The sequence below is a fragment of the Polypterus senegalus genome, chromosome 3 (assembly GCF_016835505.1).
Source record: "Polypterus senegalus isolate Bchr_013 chromosome 3, ASM1683550v1, whole genome shotgun sequence".
Classification (NCBI taxonomy): Eukaryota; Metazoa; Chordata; class Cladistia; order Polypteriformes; family Polypteridae; genus Polypterus; species Polypterus senegalus.
In genome coordinates, this window is record NC_053156.1 from 124269255 (window position 1) to 124283716 (window position 14462).

General features: G+C 38.5%; 1 protein-coding gene across 5 annotated transcripts in view; it reads left to right on the forward strand.

Annotated features, from left to right (window-relative positions):
* Positions 1 to 14462, forward strand: part of sobpa (sine oculis binding protein homolog (Drosophila) a) — a 506753-nt gene that overhangs the window by 139217 nt on the left and 353074 nt on the right. For all 5 annotated transcript variants that reach the window (XM_039747882.1, XM_039747881.1, XM_039747886.1 and 2 more), the window contains exon 4: positions 542 to 693. In XM_039747882.1, coding sequence (XP_039603816.1) covers positions 542 to 693 — 152 coding nt within the window. The remainder of the gene's footprint in view (positions 1 to 541; positions 694 to 14462) is intronic.

Consider the following 14462-nt stretch of genomic DNA (forward strand, 5'->3'; position numbering starts at 1 on the left):
GATGACAAAGGTGTTGGGAAACTTTTTTTTCCTTTGATAAATCAAATGATACTTTAAAAACTGTGCATTGTGTTTACTCAGACTGTCTATTGTAAATTAAATTTGCTTGGGTAACAATTCAATATTATGAATGAGCAAAAATAGAGTAAATCAGGAAGGGAGAAAATACTTTTTCATCTCACTGTATAATCATTCATTTCACTTCTTTTTGGCTAAGCAGGGATTTAAAAGCTTGTACATTGTGCACAAGTTTAGACAAAAAACTTTAAATATATTATTTTAATGAAGCAGATGCCTTAATGTTTGTAATGCAAAAAAGTATGACTGATCTGTCACAAAGCCCCACTTGAGAAATTCTAGGAGGCTGGAAATTGAATGGATGGATACATGACCAGGAACTTAACACTTGGCTGGTGTATGATGAAGAGTGTTAGAATGTGAATCATAAATAAGGTTCTGAAATGTGATAAACTTAGATGGCTTATTTGAAGAAAAGAAAAAAACAAAAACAAACCTAATTTTTTTTTTCTGGCCTTTTCAGAAGACACAGTCTCAAATATACAGATCATGTGTGCCTGGTGTCAGAAAGTGGGTATCAAACGCTACTCCCTAAGCATGGGCAGTGAGCTTAAAAGCTTCTGCAGCGAAAAATGTTTTGCAGCATGTCGGAGAGCCTACTTCAAGCGCAATAAGGTAAGATTGTTATCCCTCCAGGACTGGTTTATGATGATAGAGATGAGAGGGTGGAGCGGGCAAAGTTACAGTATCTGGGAACTGTCTTAAGAAACTCAATTGTGTGCCTCAATATGACGGACTTTAGTGGGATTGTATCATAGTGTAGGGATTATTACATGCACTGTACAGAGACCAAAAGATATTGTAGATGTTGCGGCATTATAATGCAGGATATATAACCTGTAATGTGCTCATAAGCTGGAAACATTTGGCACTGTTTCATTTTAAAATGCATCCACCATAACTTCTAAGATGTCAAAACTGCATTACTTTTACAATTACTAAGATTATATGGGCTGTGTAGTATTGCAAAAATTAGGAAAAGGCAGCAATTTTTTTACTTTTAATAGACAAAAACAAGGTCAAGGCAATCCTGTGACGATGGCCCTATGGTGCCAAAGGGAAGACTGTTTTGACCCTTTTACTTGATGGAGAGACAGAAAGATATCACCCATGTGATATGATGTGATGAGATAAATACAGTATACTGGGATAACTGTGAGCATCTGGGGACAGATGTATTCAGAAAAAGTAACTGGAACCTCTGAGACAGATACTTGCATATGAAAGTGATCCAAACCTGCACAGGAAAAACTGATACTTCAACACAACTATTACAAAGAAAAGACTTTTATTTTGCCAGTACAGGTGACGTTTTAGCAGTCTCTCTAGTGTTTATTGTTTTGCATTTTTTGCCCACTGCAACCAAACCCTCTTGTTTCTGCCTGATAAAAACTGAACTTCATTCCATCTATGGAAAGATACAACAAGCTATGCATTCTGATACACCTCTTTTCTCCAGCTTATCTGGACATTTTTTATATTTTATCTGTCCTCCCTAGTCATCTGACTTAATCATCAGATTCTTCTTTAGCGACTTAAAATCTGATACACATATAAGGACTCTTCCAATCTTTTAATTTTATATACCTATTTTATGAAATATTGTATTGATTTATTTGTTTTATTTATTCATTATTATTATCTTATTTTAATTTATTTTTCTTTTCTTGCAAATATTTTTGAGCTACATCCTATGTATGAAATAGACATAAATGTTGTTGTGACGCTTCTCTTATGCTCACCTTTCAGATTAAAGAGTACAATGTTAAATTCTGTACATGTTGTGTCATTTGCTATTGTCCTCTTTTAAAATGTCATATAATGACATTAAAAAAGTTAATGACCTGTTAATGTTAGTTAAGAAAAAATGCAAATTAGTTTCCAGTTGGTTTAATTTACGATTGTGAGGCTGGGGCTGAGTAAACCATTAAAATGTGCAACTGCCACAACAGTTAACAGTTAAAGTTAACTTTCCAAATCAGAAAAAATACAACTTATGTTATCTACATTTTCAAAAGCACTACTAGAAGAAAAGAAAAAAAAATATTTTTTAAATGTAAATCTCTCATACAGATTAGTAGTAGTAATGAATGCAGAGTATAGTGTACATGCTACATATAAATTCAGATTAAAAGAAGGAAGAAAAACATACATATATACAATTTCACAACCCCCTTTCCCCCAATAAAAAACAGAAAAATAATTGACAAATCTCCACATGAAGGCTGAACCTGCTTCATGGCAAACAGATTCTTTATGCCAGGTTCCAGTTTATATAACACTTCCATTTTTTTAAGGGTGGACAAAGAAAACACTGATGACCCAGTCCAAAACAGTAAACTTCTGCTCTTAATTAATATTAATGAGCATTAAAAGTAAAGGTTTGACTTATTAATTTTATTTCTAAATATCTGATTTTTTTTCCATTAATCTAGCAATCTCTAAAAACGATAACAAACCAAGTAAGTTCACCAAAATGAAAAATATGTTGAAAACCAAATTTTTGATTATTTGACATCATTCTATATAACCTCTAAATTTATTTTCCCTTTATAAAGCTCTATCTACTGTACATTAGATTCATGGTATTTTTCCCAAAAATTTAATTATAATTGTTTTTCCCAGATACTATCTTGTGATATTGGTTGAGAACCACTGCTCTAATGTTTTTGTATGGTGAGTCCATGTTTAAGGCTGCCAGAAATATATCCTGTCCAAAAGACAATATAATAATTTGGGTGTACAGTATAAGAATTTTTGGAACAAAAAAGCAGTGGTTATAAATTTAGGGTTGAAAAAAACAATTTTCAGTCATTATTAGCACCTTCCAAAAATGTCTTTGTATAATGATCTGGAGAAATGATAATGATCTAGATGTAGGACTGAATGTTGCTTGGTACTAAGTTGTTTTACCACCACAGCCATTTATTTCTGTGAATCTCTATGTAACAATTGTGACAATTTTCTGCACTGAAATCAAAATATAAAATGTATAAATTGTTTCAAATTCTATACATTCTTTAAAGCTGAATAAAACTGAATTCACATGACTAATTCAAGATGGCGGAACTTCCACTGATAAGAACTTCTTGCAGGAAGAGGCAGGTGCAGGCAGGCAGACACTGGAAGTGACATCAAGTGTGGTAAAGCCATCAGTCTTCTGGTCTGCAAAGGGAGGAAAAGATAAGGTATAAGTTAACAGCACCCTGTTGTGTTCCAGTGGGAAATTACCATTATTTGGGCCTTAAGCTGCCCAAAATGCACATGCATATATACATACACACACTCATAGTGTACTGAGACTCAGCCCCATGTTTGGGATGCAAGACAGAGTCTCAAATGTCACAATATATATATATATATATATATATATATATATATATATATATATATATATATATATATATATATATATAGTATATATCAGGGGTTCTCAGTGTTGGTCCTGGGGGCCCACTGTGGCTGCAGGTTTTTGTTCCAACCAGCTTCAATTTTTAATTAGACTCCTGGGCTAATTAAGTGATGTGTTATTTGCCAGATTCTGTGTTTTGGGAAAAATGTAAAAATCAGAAAACTAAGGTTAAAAATGTGAATAAGGCGCTATATAGGCGCCCGACCCAGTATAGATTCACACTGAGGCACGTGTTCAATAAACAAAGTTTTATTTTTCTCTTCAGCCGTGGGGCACGTCTTCCCCGTGTCCCACAGGCCCAACACAGTCCCAAACCACTTCAACTCAACCCAGTTCTTCCTCTGATGGCACCACCACTCCTCTAAGGCAACCTCCTTCTCTTCCTCCCGATTCTGGCTTACTTCTGGGTATCTTGTGGCATAATCAATTAACACGAGCATATACTGAAAGCCACTTTTACTCCTGGGAAGCAGGCCAACAATATCTAATCCCACCCTTTCAAAGGGGATGTCTAAAATAGACATTGGTACAAGGGGTGCCCGATGGGTCTGTGAGCATAAACTATTTGATAGGACAACTATTTGTCAGTACAGGCCCATATTCACCCAAAAAAAAAGTTTAGAAATGCACTCCCTCGTCTTTTCCGTGCCGAGGTGACCCCCCAAAACGTGACTTTGAGCAATTTTTAAAATCTTCTCTCTATGCTAACTTGGTACTACCAGCTGCTCAGTACGCCCATCACTCATGCCATCAGAAATCACCTGATACAGAAAACCATCCTTAAGTAAAAAATTAGGTGTTTTAAAATTTGGGTCCTTTCTCTCCCAATAATAAGAGTCATTAACAGCATGGGCTTTTCTGAATGCAAAATCCAAGTTGTTATCAGCACGCTGTAGGTGAGCAAACTCACTAGATGACAGTCTCTGCTTCCTCTGTGTTTGATTCAGAATTGTACTCGCCTCCCACTGCTACCATGTCAGATGCAGTATCGCACTCACCTCCCACTACTATTTCATCTTCATCCGGGTCCATATTGAGTGCCCAGTCTGTAGAGGCTGTTGGTGCATGTGACACTTGAGGATTCGTCCCCCTGTTCGCTGGACAACTCCGGTTCAATTTCAAACCCGTTTCCTTGATTGACATTGTCTGTGTTGAGCCCCTCACTATCCACTACGGAGGTAGGTGCTTTGCAGGTAGCCGAGACCCGTGGGAGGAGGGCATTCCTTTTTCCTATTAGGAATGGCCAGGGGAAAGGTGTCGGATATGGCAGTCCAAACCTTAAAGCTCTTCCCTTTAAATTTCATAGGGAGTAATATAGTCTTGTATGTTTTAATGTCCCCATGGATGCAGCGGATGCTTACTTTGTCTGTAGCCTTATAAGGAGTCTGCCAGAGCAAGTCACTGTGGACTACACAGAGGTCGTTACCGGAATCCAACAGTGTCGCGCATTCCGGTCCAGCCAATGTAATAGAGCCTTAAAATTGTCCTCCTTTAACATCTCGGGGGAAACTTGCAAGCTGCATATCTGGGCTAAACCGATAGCCATTGTTTGTGCAGGTGGGAGGTGATACTCCCAAGTCAGATGTCTCAGTTGATCACAGTGAAAGTAGCTGCGTTTAGTACACACTATGGTGTTCATTCTCTGGTGTCTTCTACTCTTGGTGCTGGCGACCCTTAAGGTCTGTGCTGGCTAGATCGAAATCAGGGTCAAGCCTGGGTAACCCCATTGTTTCCAGTTTGCTTGTACCCCTTCTAGTCTGCGAGTCAGATCCAGCAGCGAGTGGACGTCATTCCGTAGCATTTCCTCACAAAGTTTCTCATCTCTCCCTGACAGGACTGCATCAACAGCAAGCTTCTCCACAATGCGCTCAAAAGGGTCTCTGCGAATCCAGCTTTGAATCAGGTCCACTAAGCCCTAGATCTGTCCTCATACAGGGCGGTCCAGATCAATATACCACAGCCCAAACTGGTGCTCATTGACCACCGAGCTCACAGCCATGTGGAGGAGGATCCTCCCTTTTGGAAGGGAAATTCCGTATGGCTTGGAGGGCTTCTCCGGTTAAAAGCAGGGCTAAAATAGCTGTCCAGGCTCCACTGTCCCAGTGCATCAATGTTGCCATACGTTCAAAGCAGAATAGGAAACACTCAGGGTCATCTGAAGGAGCTATCTTCAGCAGCACATCTTATGGCCATGCCAAGGCCATCGGTGGGATCCATCAGTGCAAGGATCCCACTTCTGGTACCATGTGACATGCAAGTCCCTGTCTTGAACCCCAAAACACAAGGCTGGGTCTCAGTACTTTAACAAACCAACTTTATTTAGCTTGAAATAGGAACAGCACGGTTATTTATTGTAGCGAGATCTACTATTCTCCTAAACACAGACAAAGCAATCAGGCAGGGTTGTGGCCAGGTTATTGGCCAAGTAATGTTGTCCCCAGCATTTATAATGTTCCTTGCATCACCCATCGACAGCAAGTGCAACTCGGATCTGCTTTAACTGTGAGCCGCTTCTGCTTTGGGAGTCTTCCATAGACGTAGTGATCATGCTTTGGGACGCTTCCTTATATCTTGCTTTTGGAGGGGATTCCCAAACGAGTTTAGAAACCTTACAATATATACATACACACACATACATAAACATTTCTATATATTCTTTCAAACTGAATACACATGCATTTAGGACAAAAATGTCTTGGCTTTTTTCTTGCTTTACCATTATTTAGAAGAAAGTGTTTTAAAATATACACAGTGTACGTGTGTGGGCTTGTATTTGTATGAATATGTATATATTTTTTTTTACACTAAATTTGTAAATGCGTACAACTCTCTGTTTATTCAGTGTGCTAAAAAAATGGAAATTTAAAAGAAGAAAAGGTATAAATATCTTAACAAAATCTATTAGGAAATCCTGCATCTGGCCCATGTGAAAAAACGTATACTAACTTATGGAAACAAAACCCCCTTTGCTTATCACACCAATCTCTGTTATAAAGACACTGCTATGAGGTATTTATTTTTATAAAGCAGAATGCTAATGGATATTGAATACCATATTGCAATTATGGTGGTTGCAGTTAGAACTAGGTTGAAAAAGAAGAGAAGAAAGTGAGAAATAGGTAGCATACTGTATATGTTACTAGAAATAAGAATACAGAGTCTAAACATTATGCATTGAAAATGTTGCTAATAACAATATTATTCATCAATACTCTGCTGTCAAGACACAATTAAAACCTGTGTGCTTTTATGGAAAGCTTGAAGAATGCACCTCCTGTAATAGTTCAGTATCAGAATGAATTCTGCTTATATTCAGTTTCAACAGTTACCACAACCATTACAAAAAGATTAACAGAACACACACTGAATAGAAAGAATCATTTATACAGTATATAAACTGCAGGGTTGTGGAAAAATGAGAAACATGCTATGTAAACAAGAAGATTAGCATTTTTTCTTTAGAAAAGCTATAAGTAATTTATTCCTGGTGGGGTCCCAAAAAAAGATTGTCATTTAGATTTTTAAATCAATCACATTCAGTGTTTAAAAAATTATGATTACGGAGACAGTGCCCTAAATTTCACTTTAATTATGCAGCTTGCAAATTTGAGCATTTTAAACAGTTCTGTAGCAGTATCTTAGTCTAATTATGATTTAATATTTGATGATATTTTATTTACCTAATTGTTTTACTGGATATTAACACCCACACCCTTTGCCATAATATGAAACTTTAAAACGTCCCTTAATTTATCTGCTGCCAAACACATTTGTTTTTCATTTTATCTTCCTGCCAGTGCAGTGGATAGACTACATGATCTCCAGATTCAGTTCCAAGTTTGACAGCAGTGTGTATGGAGTAAGCTCATTCTACTGACATTGTTTTTGGTCCCTCCCTCTTCTCAATATCCAAAGCCAGGTTAAATACCAAATTGCTTGAGTATTTTGATGTGGTTATTTATACTCTGTAATGTTTTGGCATCTTGTACTGCCGTTCGTTTTTGCACATGTTGTTGCCTGGTTAGGGTTTCTGAGTATGAATTAGCAAAGTGGTATATGTAAATATATACTTTGACTACCATTGTCTCAGTGTAAATATATACATATATATTTAATATATATAGGATATGTTCAAACTGAATACTGTAGTTGATTATTGACATCGTGAGCATCTTGAGTGATGATTGAATCAGAGCTTCAGTAAAATTACCAGTGATCTGCCAAGATATCAATGCTTATGTATTCAGATTTCCACAAAATATGTATTATTGAGTATGATTAGCATTGGACTTGCATTTACACATGAATTGCACAAAAAATTCTACTGTACAATTTTTACGATTATTAGCTTGAGACTATCCTAGCTTTTTCTTACCTTTCTGACAACAATTCTTAAACTTTACATTTGCTGAACATTCATTTCTTATGTTTTAGAAATCTAAACTGACACTTTCAGATTCATCAAGCTGTACTGATGCATTATGAGCAATTTCTTTTAGTCTGCTGGGCATCACTTTATGAAGCAGTATCAGTAGCTCTACTAGCATGCAACTGCTTTTTTGTTATGTTGCTAAAAACTCCAGCTATCTTCAGAGCTGGACAAACACTTGGAAAATACAATGTACAAAGTGCTATATGTAGGCTAAAGAAACTTTAATTGTTCATACAGTACAAGATGGGAGACACTGTGAAATGTAAAGGATTTAATGGTTTATGTTGACACAACAGTCTCATCATCCAAATAATATGCAGAAGCCATTAAAAAAGCAAAGTATATTGTAAAATCTGAAAATATAAGTTGGGGGATGTTATGCTTAGACTGGAGTATTGTTTGCAATTCTGGGATCTCATTTATAAAATTGCACTTGAGAGTGAAAATATTAAAATGTCAAAAAACAGAAAAATGCAAGTGCCAAAAAAAATGTGATTATAAAACCTGACATATGCACATTTGTGCGCAATTAGCCTTTATAAATCACAATCATCTTGTAAATGTGTGTGTGTGAACCCTGCTAAGTTGCCATCCTGAAACGACCATATAAGGAATGTACTATGCAGCTCTTTCCAGCTAGTAGAGGAGCCTTCAACAGCATGGCATTAAAGTTTGAAATTGGGGAAAAGCACCAGTGTCCAAGTGAGTAGCCACTATCACCTGGCACATGTAATGACATGCCCTTTCCTGAACAGAGCCTTTGTGTACTCTGACCAGTTCAGTCCATCATCCAACTACACTCCAAACTTTTTATAGGTTGTGTTCCACTCCACGTTAACCCATTCAATGAGGACAATTCTCAGTGGTTGTCTAGACCTACGGTAGTCCACAACCATCTCCTTGGTTTTGCAAGAGTTCAACAGCAGTAAGTCTGACCAACACCATCCAACAAAGTCAGTCATCTGATCCCCATACTCCTCCTTGTGTGCACCCCAGATGCACTCCACAATGGCAATGTGAACTGAAAACTTCTGTATGTGGCATTTCCCCGAGTTGTAGCTAAAGTCCAATGTGTACAGGGTGAAGAGAAAGGGGACAAGAACAATCCTCTGCGGAGCTCCTATGTTGCTGATTACAGTCTGTGATGCAGTTCCCCAATATAACAAACTCAGGTCTACCAGTGAGGTAATCTATAATCCAGTTCATCAGTTGCAAACCCACCCCAACCCTGTACAGCTTGACCTTCAGTAGAGGGGATGGATGGCTTTGAAGGCGCTGGAAACAATTCTTATAGCAGTACATCCTTTGTCCAGATGTGAGTGGGTCTGGTGGAGGAGGTAGAGAATGGCATCATCCACAACCACCTTCTTTCATTAGGCAAACTGCAGGGGACCTAGTGCACGATTCACCTGTGGTCTGAGGAGATGAAGTAGCTGCTCCAGGGTCTTCATGATATGGGATTTTAAGGCTTCAGACCTGAAGTTATCGTGTTCACTGGATCTCACATTTTTGGGATCCTTGAAGAGACATGTGGTCTTCCACAGTGTGTCGCAGGCTCAGGCTGAAGATGTGCTGAAGGGGTTCTGCCAGTTCAGCTGCACAGGCACTTACAATACTTGAACATGCCTTCCTAGGGCGCAGCCTCTTTAGTTCTCCTCTAACTTGGTTTTCTTTGATGGTATGAAAAACTGGGTGGAGAAGCAGGGGGATGGTTAGCACCTCTGATGTGCTTCTATGCTGGTGTGGGGAGAGGGCTAGATGATCAGCTTGGGGGAGAGGCAGATAAGCAGCTGTGAAGGAGGGGGTGAATGCCAGTGAGTCTGTGGCAGTTAATGCAAGAATAGAGTAGTCAAACCGATTGCAGAAGAGATTGACCTCATTCATATTCTCCACATGGTCCTCTGCTGTACAGCTGTTACTTTGCTTATAGCCTGTGATGATCTTCATACCATCCCGCACCTCCCTGATATTGTTTTGCTGCAACTTCTACTCTGCCTTGCTTCTGTATGACCCCTTAGCCACTGTGAGAGATGGCCGGCAGTTCATCCCGGCCAACACATCCAGGCCGCTACATGGAGACTTCCTTGCATCTTAGAGGTGCCCCGGATTCCCGCAGGGCACCATGGGAGATAGAGTTTGGCTTCACAGCCCTGCTGGGTGCCGTGGGTGCCGCCATGTGACGCTGCAGGGAGACAGGGGGATTTTTATTTTCCCTATAGCCCGGAAGTACTCCCAAGTCACGGTGATGGAAGAACAGAAGTACTTCCGGGCTGAAGAAAAAATATATCTTCACCTGACCCGGAAGTGCTACTGAATCATGGACTGGGTCACGGACTATTTAAAGGATTATGGGAAACCCAGCAAACTGAGCCGGAGTTGGGAGGGAGTGTGACAGAGCAGCTGGAAGTGGAGGATTTGTTTATTTTTTATTGATTAATGTTGTAGAATTGTGGCGTGTGCAGTGCTTTGTGCACTTTATTGAAGAAAAATATTAAAAGATTCTTCTTGGTGTTTTTACAAGTGTGTCCTGGACGTCTGTCTGGTAGGTTTCAAGGGGCAACAGCAACCCCTAGTGTCACACCACTCAGTCGAACCTTAAGAACTTTCTGTATGAGTCAATAATGTCTATATTTTTACTGCACTTTGGTTTCTAATCCTGATAAGTGACAACAGGAAGCCTACATAAACTGACAGAAAAACAAAAAGTTCATCTTGTACAGTCTACACATCATAGTCATCACTTTTGAGCCTTAATATGTTTGTCACATCAACACACATTATAATAATGGCTTGCTGATATGAATATGACATGCGAGTCATAATTTAGTTGGTTCGGCTGCATTTTCATGCTTGATCAAGGGTGTGGTAATTTCCTAGTTTCTCTGAAATGTTGCATACAAATTAGACAGGGCTGCTATAAATATACACAAATTCTCTCATTAAATTTTCTTTTATAAATCTAAAATTTTGCATGAAAAGCTGCTCATGCTAATTTCAAGCCTTTTTGTGAGCTTTCTAAATTGGACCACTGGTCACTGCACTACAAAAAAGACATAGTAGTACTACAAGCTGGGCAGAATAGATAACTCAGCTGCACTCCAGGGCTTAAGGACATGTCATACACTGATAGACTCAGAGAATTAAGCCTGTTTAGTCTCCAGCAGAAGAGGCCGAGTATGGACCTAATCCAGGTCTCAAATTCTCAAGGGCATTGATAAAGTGGATCCAACAGGAATTATTTCAACTAAATGGATAATCATATTTTCAAAGACACCAGTGTAAATAAAGACAAAGGCCATTTAAGACTGAACTTAGGAAGCACTTGTGGGAATTTGGGACAAATTATCACAAAATCAAGTTGAAGCAGAAAGCACAACTATGCTATATATGTAATTGCCATAAATGAAAGGAATAAACTTTTCCAATCATTTTCTGACCATTATCTATGCTATTTTGCTAGTTCTAACCTTATATTTTTATTTGACAGTTTCATACAGTCATATGAAAAAGTTTGGGAACCCCTCTTAACTCTTTGGATTTTTGTTTATCATTGGCTGAGCTTTCAAATTAGAAACGTCCTTTTATTATATGACATGCTTTATGGAAACAGTAGTATTTCAGCAGTGACATTAAGTTTATTGTATTAGCAGAAAATATGCATCATAACAAAATTAAACAGGTGCATAAATTTGGGCACCCCAGCAGAGATATTACATCAATACTTAGTTGAGACTCCTTTTGCCAATATAAACAGCCTCTAGACGCCTCCTACGGCCTTTGATGAGTGTCTGGATTCTGGATGGAGGTATTTTTGACCATTCTTCCATACAAAATCTCTCCAGTTCAGTTAAATTTGATGGCTACCGAGCATGGGCAGCCTGCTTAAAATCATCCCATAGATTTTCGATGATATTCAAGTCAGGGGACTATGACGGCCATTCCAGAACATTGTACTTCTCACTCTGCATGAATACCTTTGTAGATTTCGAACTGTGTTTTGGGTCATTGTCTTGTTGGAATATCCAACCCCTGCTTAACTTCAACTTTGTGACTGATGCTTGAACATTATCCTGAAGAATTTGACCCTCGACTTTAACAAGGGCCCCAGTCCCTGAAACTAGCCACACAGAGCCACAGCATGATGGACCCTCCACCAAATTTGACATTAGGTAGCAGGTATTTTTCTTGGAATGCGGTGTTCTTTTTCTGCCATGCAAAGCGCTTTTCATTATGACCAAATAACTAAATTTTTTCTCATCAGTCCAAAGCACTTTGTTCCAAAATGAATCTGGCTTGTCTAAATGAGCATTTGCATACAACAAGCGACTCTGTTTATGGCATGAGTGCAGAAAGGTCTTCTTTCTCATCACTCTGCCATACAGATGTTCTTTGTGCAAATTGTGCTGAACTGTAGAATGATGTACAGATACACCATCTGCAGCAAGATGTTCTTGTAGGTCTTTGAAGGTGATCTGTGGATTGTCTGTAACCATTCTCACAATCCTGCAAATATGCCGTTTCTGTATTTTTTTGGCCTGCCAGACCTAGGTTGGTTTAACAGCAACTGTGCCTGTCGCCATCCATTTCCTGATTACATTCCTTACAGTTGAAACTGACAGTTTAAACTTCTGAGATAGCTTTTTGTAGCCTTCCCCTAAACCATGATACTGAACAATCTTTGTTTTCAGATCTTTTGAGAGTTGCTTTGAGGATCCCATGCTGTCACTGTTCAGAGGAGAGTCAAAAGGAAGCACAACTTGCAATTGACCACCTTAAATACCTTTTCTCATGATTGGACACACCTGTCTATGAAGTTCAAGGCTTAACGAGCTAATCCAACCAATTTGGTGTTGCAAGTAATCAGTATTGAGCAGTTACACACATTCAAATCAGCAAAATTACAAGGGGACCCAAATTTTTGCACAGCCTGTTTTTCACATTTGATTTAATTTCATACAAATAAATACTGCTTCACAAAAAATCTTTGTTCAGAAAACACCCCAGTACTCAGATGTTCCTTGGAAATGAAAGACTGTTATCTTTTTGTTGAAAGTATAGTAAATTATTATGCAGGCTGAATGGGGTTCCCAAACTTTTTCATATGACTGTATATGACTTTTCCTTTGAAACTCTGCCTCTAATGCCAGCATCAAAGAATCATCTTTTTTCTATTGCAAATGACAGAGCTGGATGTAGCACTAATAAAGATGCTAAGATTTACACTGGGTGTGACGAGGATTGACAGGATTAGAAATTGAGTACATTAGAGGGTCAGCTCAAGTTGGACGGTTGACAGACAAAGTCAGAGAGGCGAGATGCTGAGTACATTGGGAGAAGGATGCTAAGAATAGAGGTGCCAGGGAAGAGAAAAAGAGGAAGGCCTAAGAGAAGGTTTATGGATGTGGTGAGAGAGGACATGCAGGTGGTGGGTGTAACAGAGCAAGATGCAGAGGACAGAAAGATATGGAAGAAGATGATCCACTGTGGCGACCCCTAACAGGAGCAGCCGAAAGAAGAAGAAGAAATCACATTGTTATTTAGTGTGTATTTAAAAAGAAATCAACTGAAGAAGTGTAAGGCATTTGTTTCTTAAGCTACACATTCTGATGTCCTCCTTTTATTCATGTGTATCTGTACTTTTCCTTCTTCTTTTTCTATTCTGATTAGAACTAGTTCATTCTTTTTTCAAAACAGTAACATACACCATTGTATGAAATGTTCAACAATAGACTGACATGTTTCTTGAGAAAGCTCTTTCATTTTGGCCATTTTTAAATCCAGAATTGAATGCCAGGACCTTTGTTCTTTCTTTGTTCTTTATTTTGCCTTATACATTTTCTCTTTTTAGGAATTTGTTAGTTTTCGCATACCCCTTGGGGTCAGAGCGCAGGGTCAGCCATTGTACAGCGCCCCTGGAGCAATTGAATGTTAAGGGCCTTGCTTAAGGTCCCAGCAGAGTAGGATCTTTTTTGGCAGTGACGGGGATTCAAACTGGCAACCTTCTGGATACCGACACAGATCCTTAGCCTCAGAGCAACACTCCTCTCCTGCGATCCAAGAACAGAATAATGGGTTTCAGCAGTGCTAATGAAATTACAAAGGTTTCTCTAATAACCAATTAGCATGTGAACATGACTAATTATTAGGCTGAAGGAGTTTACCATTAAGATACTGAAGGAATTACTTCTGATAGTGGGTCTTTGCAGCCATCTGTGAACAATAAATCAAAAATCAGTAATTTCGAGCAGTAATGGCCATTATAAACACTAGTAATGAAATTTCTATATTTTAAATCACTTTAATGGTATTTTAATAATACAGGTATCAATTTCTATCAAAAGCATGAACACTGGGTGATCCCAAAGTTTTGAACAGAAGTATATACATTATAAGTGTGTATCATGAAAAGCTTTTACTTTTCATTATTCATAGTTTTGAGAAAAAGGAGTCTTTCCAAGCACAATTCAAATGTTTACAAAAGGAGATGGTTGACACAATCTTCACAATTTTTTGAGTAAAGAAAATGGTGTTACTTTATAT